This window comes from Neltuma alba, unplaced genomic scaffold, assembly GCF_004799145.2.
Source record: "Neltuma alba isolate B1F8T4 unplaced genomic scaffold, ASM479914v2 tig00012917_pilon, whole genome shotgun sequence".
NCBI lineage: Eukaryota > Viridiplantae > Streptophyta > Magnoliopsida > Fabales > Fabaceae > Neltuma > Neltuma alba.
The window spans coordinates 1-8,608 of record NW_021637284.1 but is presented as its reverse complement, the minus strand read 5'-3'; the positions used below and the strand labels follow the sequence as shown (position 1 = coordinate 8,608).

Here is an 8,608-nt window from a genome sequence, read left to right as displayed (position 1 = left end):
AGCAGCTACTTGGCCTCGTTACCCCTGCTTTGCTTCAATTCGCGGAGTGAAATTGCCTCTTAATTCCAGGTATTTTAAACAATATAGCGATTTCACTTGTACCTTTCAATTAAGATTACCTTCCGATCTGTTCCTTAGATCTAGCCAAAGTTAAATCGTCTATCCTTCTTATTTCTCAAGCTTCTCGCACATCCGAGTCTCTCCGTCCTTGAAAAGTTCACATTTTTGGGGCATTTGCTGACATTCGAGTCTATTACTAGTTAATTTGAGGGAGAGAGAAAGAGAGAGGAGGAAGTGAATCCGAATTTTAATTTTACGCATTTCGTTCTGCCTTAGAAGTTGAGTGTTATATTTTGTGCTTCGCAGCTCCCTATTCGCGCCAAAATTCGTTATGATGGGAGGGCAGTCCAGCAAGACGAGTGAGGCTGATGTGCCTTTGGCTATCAGAACGGGTACCGATTCCCAGTTCGCGGCTGACTTGAACTCGTACGAAACTGCATGTGTGGCCGACCCGAACTTACAATCCTTCGACGCCTCCATTCAAGAGCGAACTAACAGGGTGATCAACTCGCTTGCCAATGGGGTCAGGTTCGCTCGTTATCTATTGATTCTCTGAGAGAAGCGACTGCTGCTCTGTTAGAAAATCACGAAGAAGTAGCCAGAATCTTTCTGGCATGCAAGAATGATATATTAAAGAACAAAGACCTCTCCTCCTTGGTTGACGAATTTTTTGAAAATAGCCTCTTGACATTGGATTTCTGTATTAAACTTCGTGAGTGCTTGAGCCAGGCACGTGATAACCAGGTAATAATTAAGTCAGCGCTCAACCATTTTGAGGTAGAGGTCGAAAATGGAGTGGAAGGGGGGTGAGATATGTAGAGACATTGCAGCAACTGAAGAAATTTACCGACGCTGGAGACCCCTTCACGAAAGAGTTTTACTTATTGTTTGAGTCGGTTTATGCTAAGCAGGTATCAATGTTGGAGAAACTGCAAGCCAGAAAGAGGACACTTGATAAGAAACTGAAATCCCTCAAGACATGGAGGAGGGTGTCAAATGCCATTTTTTTAACTGCATCCGTTTCTGTGTTGATTTTCTCGGTGGTGGCTGTTGCCATTGCTGCACCACCTATTGTAACAGCTTTGGCTGGTGCATTGGCTGTTCCAATAGGCTCAGTAGGAAAATGGTGTAATTCACTATTTCAGGGATTTGAGAAAGCCGTGAGAAGCCAAAGAGGAGTACTCAGCTCAATGGAGTTTCGTACCTATATCACATTACAGGACTTGGATAGCATTCGATCCCTGGTCAACAGATTGGAAATAAAGATTGAGTCATTGTTGCACAATGCTGATTTTGCCCTCAAGGATGAGGACGCTGTGCAGCTTGCAGTCGATGAGATCAAGAAGCAGATGGAACATTTTGCCGAGAGTATTGAGACTTTGAATGACCATGTTCTTAGATGCGGTAAGCAGATAACAGAAGCCAGGGCCGTGGTCATACTAAAGATAATCGAACCTCCACGTTGATAGTTCTTTGCTGTGTTTATTGATGACTTTGTATTGTTAGCTTACTATTCTGGATTATAAAGTGAGGTGCCTCAGAAGGAAATACAGGGATGCTACTTGTGTATAACATTTCTACACTTGATATGTAACTATAGGATCTTTCGAGAATGTGTGCGCGTATATATACATAGAGACGCGCATATTATTATCACAGTTTTTGTAGTTTATGGTTTCCAATTATTGGTGCGTGGTGATGATTGTCTTCTGGCATCTTAAACCTGTCAAAAGCAGCTACCTGTCTGGGATAGAAGATAGGCCCTGGATTACCATAGGTTTCGGCCCTCTGCCCATAACCACTCCCCCACAGAAGAAGTAGAGACCTCCTGTGAAAACATTACAAGAAATCGGGGCGTTTTCATTTATTCTACTGAAAACGACTTCTGGTACTTTATGATCCTCACATGCAGAACTCTCATTCTGTGTCCTTCATAGTTTTGTGAATATAGCATTCATTTTGTGATTAGATGCTGCAGATTGTTCTGTGATTGAATTTTGTTTCTATTAAGGTTTTGATTTGGGGATTCGATTTTGTTTTATTTTCTTGATTGCTTGGGTAATGTTTGTTTATATTCCGATTAGCTGCGTTATGACAGTAGCTGGCAATGATTATGAAGGAGACTCTGGTTTTCTTGCTGGAGGTGTTCTCTTCGGCCTCGCGGGCACCTTAATATCTGTCGGAATCTGTCCTAAGCGGCAAGCTAATGAGTGAGGGGGCTATATTTTATAGTGGAAATGATATTTTCTTTCAAAAGCAACATTCAAAACAGATCGATTGGAGATTATACGTAGGGAGATTTTTAATCTCTATATTGATTATTAGCTTCTATATGGGTGAGTAGTTTTATTAGTCTTAAATTCTGTACAAATATTCTTCATTTTTTTGGGGTGTCTCGTAGGCATTTTTAAAAATGCTTTTATTAAATTGAGATAAAAAAATTTTTCATATACTTGTTTCGTATCCTGTAAAATTATTTTCAAATGTACTATTCTGGTTTTAAATATAAAACTCATTTTGTAGTGCAATTGTCTAGGAAATGTGGGGAAAAGTTACGAACCAAAGTGTTTGGATGAAATTAAATTAATTCTTCCCGTTATAATATAAGATCTATTTTGTAGTGTAATGAAATATGATAACATTAGAGCGTAAATTCGGGCGGAGCAGCAGCTAACGTGTGTTGGTCCGAAAAGCATTCAAGAAATGCCTTGAATGTTACCATAATTTATTTTCTAAATTTTCAATAGAAAAATGAAAAGATTTTTGTGTTTGAATTCACAAAGTAATATTATTATTCACAAAAGATTACAAAAGGTCAACAGCTAATGCAGAGCATCAACATGCATCATCAGCTTAGAATAGACAGAAACGACGCGCTTGCATGGTATGGTCACACAAAAATGAAAAGATTTTTGAAGAGGATGTTTATGTGAGATGAATAATGATTTTCACCAAGATACAGAATTTCGGAAAACTACAAAATGAAATTAAAAAAATTTTAGCATAGGATCAGATATGCTCATTTAGGTGCTTTTTTTGGGGTTGACATTGACGTCTCATTGTACAAAGCATTGAGAGAGAGAAGGATGAAAATTGGGATTGAAATTAAAAAAACCTTTTAAAAGAGTATTTAAAATGAGTGATTAGTTACTCTTTGTAACTGAGCAAATTCATATAAGTAGAATTGAAGAATACCTTAAAAAGAAATGGTATTCTTCAATCTCACTTATATAAGTCTGTTCAATCTTAATTAACAAGTAATTCCTCATATCAAATCTTTTAATTTTTTTTTTAATCTCAATCACAATTCTTATATATAGTTCTCAATAATTCAGACCAAACACGTCCGTAGTTTCTAAGAATAATATATAAATGGAATGAAATGCCATGACAAGAAAAAAAAAAAGTTAAAATATACTCCCTCCAGTCCTATATACAAGCTTACTTTTAAAGAGATGTTTAGTCTAAAATATAAACTTTATTCTTGAATTTGTCTAAGTATTTATTATTATTTTTCTTATTATGCATTTCGTGGACTGTATTTAGTACTCTCTCTCTTATTAATATCACTCACATATATTCTCTTGCATCATTTTTTTATTTATTACCTCTCTCATTTACTGTCTTAATAAATAAGGCCAAATTGTTTTAAAAAATATTTTTGACTTATTATATTTTTATTAATTTTAACTGCTAATTTATTAAATGTAATTTGGTTATTTGAAGCTTTTATATAGATATATATATATATTATATATATATATAAGAGACCGAGGGAGTAATAATCATAGACAACATTTATAAAAAGAATGTAATAAAAATAATTAAAAAGTGAATATATAAAATTAATACGTATTATAGATTATGAGCGTAGACTCTCAATTTTTAAAATAGAATTATTAATTTCAATTTCAAAATTGGATGTTTTAATTTTAAATTAAATTAAATCATTTTATTAATGTAGAATTTCAAAATCTCAAATTTTTATTAGAATTCTATTTATTTTTTATTTTTGATCAAATCAGAGGAAAAATATGGGATACATGGGAATCAGTTATTTGTTGAAACCAAATTTCAGGTGAATCAATTTTAGACAATTAAAGTGTGTCCATCATATTTATTTATTTAAAGAATTTTTACATCACGTGAAAATTTGGACCCACACTATGGTCATGTGGGATGCAGACCGACGAAAGCATGTGGTTCAGAAAAAGCCGTAAAAGCATATTCCAACTTTTCGCGGAATATTTCTGGGGACCTTTGGAGCTATTATCTACCTCCCAGCTTTAAAAGCCTGTATTTTTTTTTTTCGGTTCTAATTATTTTAGAATTTAATTGTTAATAAAAGAGTTAGTTGAATTTTAGTGTGATTTTAAATATAAAATTTTAATTTATTTTGTCTCTCATATTTATCTATTTTTTAAAACTAATTCTTATAATAGTTATACTACATGTTAAAGATTTTATCAGTTTTAGTTAATAGACATAATTAGCAAATATATTTTAAAAAAGACCATCTATTTATTATGAATAACTAACTTAATAATTTTTTTTAATATGTTTAAATTAGTTAATTAACTATTATGTCGAAGACAAAGGGCAGTAATTAGGACTGTGGAGCCTCCTTCTTATCCCGCCATCACACACGCACTGACGCGAGCACATAATAATTGAGATTCACTGAAAAGCAACACTGCAAATTGAGACGTTCCTGCTATTAGGTGCGTATACTCAATCTTCACGTCCGCGTACATGGACTTTATATGATGGATTACCCGTAATAATGTGATATCATTTGATTGAATTGCAGGTGATGCGTTATTGTGTGGGGCCTTTTTGAAAATGTGGGCACAACTGAAGTTCGGGCACACTGGGATTTCCTTCACAAGGATCTCTCTCCACTTACTCTTGCATAGAACCATAGCGCTAACCACATCAGTCACTTTAAGCATCAACTCCCCAGTTCATCCACGTAACCCGTTCCCTTATCCCACAAATGGATGGGTTGCATTCAACAGAATAATACAAAACCAATGGTATGCCACGACCCACGAAAATGCTTCTACTTAATTGAATTATTAACTACATCTTATTTTAAGGGCTAAAAAACAGTATAATATTTTTGACAATTATTGTATCACAATAAATAAATTATCTTCAAAAGTCAACATCAATTTTCATGAGAAATGAATCAATTGAAATAATAAAATATAAATAAAATGACTTGATATCTGTGGTGAAGCATGTGGCGAAGCAGGGGGTTTGGGAGGTTTCTTGAAGGCAGAGCATTTGAACCGTCGGATTAACGGAATGGATGAGATCCTACCGTGTCACCCAGCAAATCCAAATCCTCAGATTTGGTTCGGAGAAGGGCAAAAAGGGAAAAAAACTCGTATCTCAGATCTCAGTCCATCCCATTATCTCCCTCAATGATTGGTGGTGCATTGTCGCAGAATTGTGTTTCATCATAATTCCTAAAGTATTCCCAACCCGGTAGCTTACTTTTGGACAACAAAAGAAGAAATTTAAAATGTTATCCCGCAAAAGATACATGAGAGAGAAAAACAAGGCATCTTCGCGGACCCCAAAAAAAAAAAAAGATGAGATGAAGTGGGAGTTGAAGGAATACAAGATGGGAAGGATAATTAAGAGACGTATCGCTCTAGCCCAAATCGAGCAGAAGGAAGGAGGAGATGAAGGGGAAGCAGAAGTTCGAGAATATTCTTATCAATTGGGCCCCTTCTCATCTTTCTTAAAGACTTTAACAAGCAGAAGCTATTCACGCACCAGTCGAGGATCTGATGTTAGGCACATGAATTCAACGAGCCAGATAGGAACTGATAATTCATACGATTCAAATTTTCTTGGCCACACATCTGCAACAACAACCGCAGATTGGCGACATCAGCTTTTTGCCCTCAGTACCAAGTTGTGACAAGGGTTTACCGAGCAGCGTTACCAGTAATCCGGCAACGGTGCCACTACAGGAAACTCCGGGAGTTGGGAAATGCACATGATGTGGTTACGATGATTTTTGGCGTTAAATGAAAGTTACCTGTCATGTGAAGTATGAAAAGACATGCATGGCGATTAGGAAAAGATCCTCGGGAAAACAGGTGTGATGGGGACGATTGCCTAAAGTACAGGCCTAAAAGAGCTATATGGCAAGCTGATGGGTCATGATCACCCATTTAAGGAGCCGGACATAATGGAATAGATGCTACGCACGCAATGAGGTGAGGTCCACGAATTTAACAGAATAAGGAGGGATGGGAGCGGGGGATAAAATATAACTGAGCACCGCACCGGCGGATGCCCATTTCTTAAGTATCCATGATATTACCTAGATTTCTTGATATAAGAGTTAATTGGTTAATTAATTAGATTAAAAAAAATTAGTTAAATCAGTTATTTGTAATAAATAAATATTATTTTTTCTAAAAATCTCTACTAATCAAGTGTTGACTATAACCATTATTTTATAATGACCATCTTAAAATAAATAATAAATATGAGAGATAAAATAAATTAAAATCTTTATTTAAAATCAAAATAAAAATAAAAATAAATTTTTATATTAATTTTTATTCACACCATGATTCGGACTCCTTCGCTGGCGACAATACCAGCGCTAGCTGATGCCATTTCATTATGCCATTCCTAACCCAATCAATACCCCTTGATTTTCCTTCCTTGTATTATTGCATTTTATATTCGCGGTCTCTTTCTTGCAATTCAACAAAACTAATAAAAAATCCGATCTGACGAGAGAGAAAATAGAGAGAGAGAGTCTGGGTGTGAGTGAGCGCATTATGGCAGATGAGAGAGGTCCCCGCAAACTGCCGCCGGATCGTCCACAGGGCGAGACGGTGGTGGAAATGACGGACATCCCTAGTAATATTCCGAGAGTACTTTAGATAGTGTGGGAACAATGGTTCCCTCATCTTTCCCAGAGCTGAAGAAAATGTCGACAGAGCTGAGTGATGGAAAAGAGAGAAAGAAAGAGTGTTACAAAGAGTGAGAGGCCATACACGGAGAAGTTTCTTAGCAGCTAGAGAGGGAAGACTGGATGATGGACCAGGATTTGGACCTCAGAAGCAACCGGAGCACGTCTTATCGTATATAGAGAAGCGTTAAAGCCTAAGTCACGGCAGAGGAGAATCACAAGAATCAATATCAAGAAGATGACTGGGATGGAGTTTACTGTTTAACAGTAATGAAGAACTGCTAGAGGGCGTAACAATCACGGACTCTGATTTGGGTCCGAAGATCGTCTTCTAGAGAAAGAAAAGAAAACGACTGGAGCGAAGATGGGATAAACACACTGATCATAAAGTTGCTTGGAGGGACAATCGGTTTCATGCAAATGAGAAGGAAAGCGAAGGTAATGTGGGGAAAATCTGGAAACGTCGAATTGAATGATATAGGCAATGGTTTATGACAGCAACTTTTCAAAGTCGAGATGATTACTTCTTCGCGTTAGAAGGTGGTCCATGGCTCATTCAAAACCATTACCTTACAGTGCAAACATGGAAGAGAAACTTTAATCCTTGGAACGAAAAGATTCAGAAACTCGCGATATGGGTTAGACTTCCAGGGCTTCCAGGTGACTATTACGACAGGAAGTTTTTCTACAACCTAGGCAACAAAATAGGGACAGCTATCAAAGTGGATGAGATGACTTTAACAAGAGCCAGGACAATGTATGCTCGGCTGTGTGTCGAGATTGACCTGAATGCTCCGTTACTCCCGTCGTATTTTGTAGATGGCAACTGGCTCAAAATAGAATACGAAGGTCTACATATGATATGCTTCCAATGTGGCAAGTTTGGACATAGTTCAGAGAGATGCCCGTCGAAAATTACTGCACAAAATCCAGATGCTGGCTGGAAAGTCGGTGCAAGCACAGGCGCAGGAAAAGAAAGACGCTGAAATCAACCAGACACCGCCGGTTAGCACTCCGGCAAATCCGTTTGGAGAGTGGATGGTGCACAAGACTCAAGAAGAGGACGTAAGCACCTGCACAAGGAGAGTAGGTCGGCTGAAGGTCAGAAAAGAGAGGTCAGACACTATAGAGAAGTAAGAAATGCATCGAGATTTGCTATTCTGGAAGATGAAGGTGACAAGCTGGAGAAAAGAGGGGAAGAGGAAGAAAGTAGCCGTACCTTGGTTGACATAACCAATGAACCACATCTGAGGGAGACTAGCAAGAAAGAAGAAAGAGTGCAGCTTAGAAAAAAGGCTACGGACGGTAGGAAGGAGTTAGAAGACAAGGAAGGGAAAGGAAAAGGAAGAAATAAAGGGAGTGGCAAAAAGGAGGCTAAGGAGGAAACAAGTACTGAGAAGCACCCGGAGTCCAAAAAAGAGTGGGCCCAAGAAGAAAAGAATGGAAAAAGAAGGCGTAATAGGAAAGGAGAAAAATAAAAGGACTATAGGGGGTATCCGAATTGGGCCACAAAAGTGAGGAAAAGACTGGGCTAAGGGAGGACATGCTTATGGAATATGAGGGGGAAAGTCAGCATGGGCCCATTATTGCCCAAAATGAGTC

General features: G+C 37.4%; 1 protein-coding gene and 1 pseudogene across 1 annotated transcript; both read left to right on the top strand.

Moving 5' to 3' along the window:
• LOC114732537 (UPF0496 protein At2g18630-like) lies at positions 1–1,673 on the top strand (annotated as a pseudogene).
• A 5,824-nt stretch (positions 1,674–7,497) lies between these two features.
• Positions 7,498–8,484, top strand: LOC114732503 (uncharacterized). Its single transcript, XM_028919777.1, has 2 exons — positions 7,498–7,957; positions 8,057–8,484. Exons 1-2 carry the CDS (start codon positions 7,498–7,500, stop codon positions 8,482–8,484), a joined length of 888 nt encoding a protein of 295 aa, XP_028775610.1.
• Positions 8,485–8,608: the final 124 nt, after the last annotated feature.

Excerpts from the sequence above, each read along its gene's own strand:
- LOC114732503 (XM_028919777.1), top strand. The coding sequence starts at position 7,498 with ATGACAGCAACTTTTCAAAGTCGAGATGATTACTTCTTCGCGTTAGAA. Across the intron at positions 7,958-8,056 it reads AGATGCTGGCTGGAAAGTCG|ACTCAAGAAGAGGACGTAAG; the intron begins GTGCAAGCACAG and ends ATGGTGCACAAG.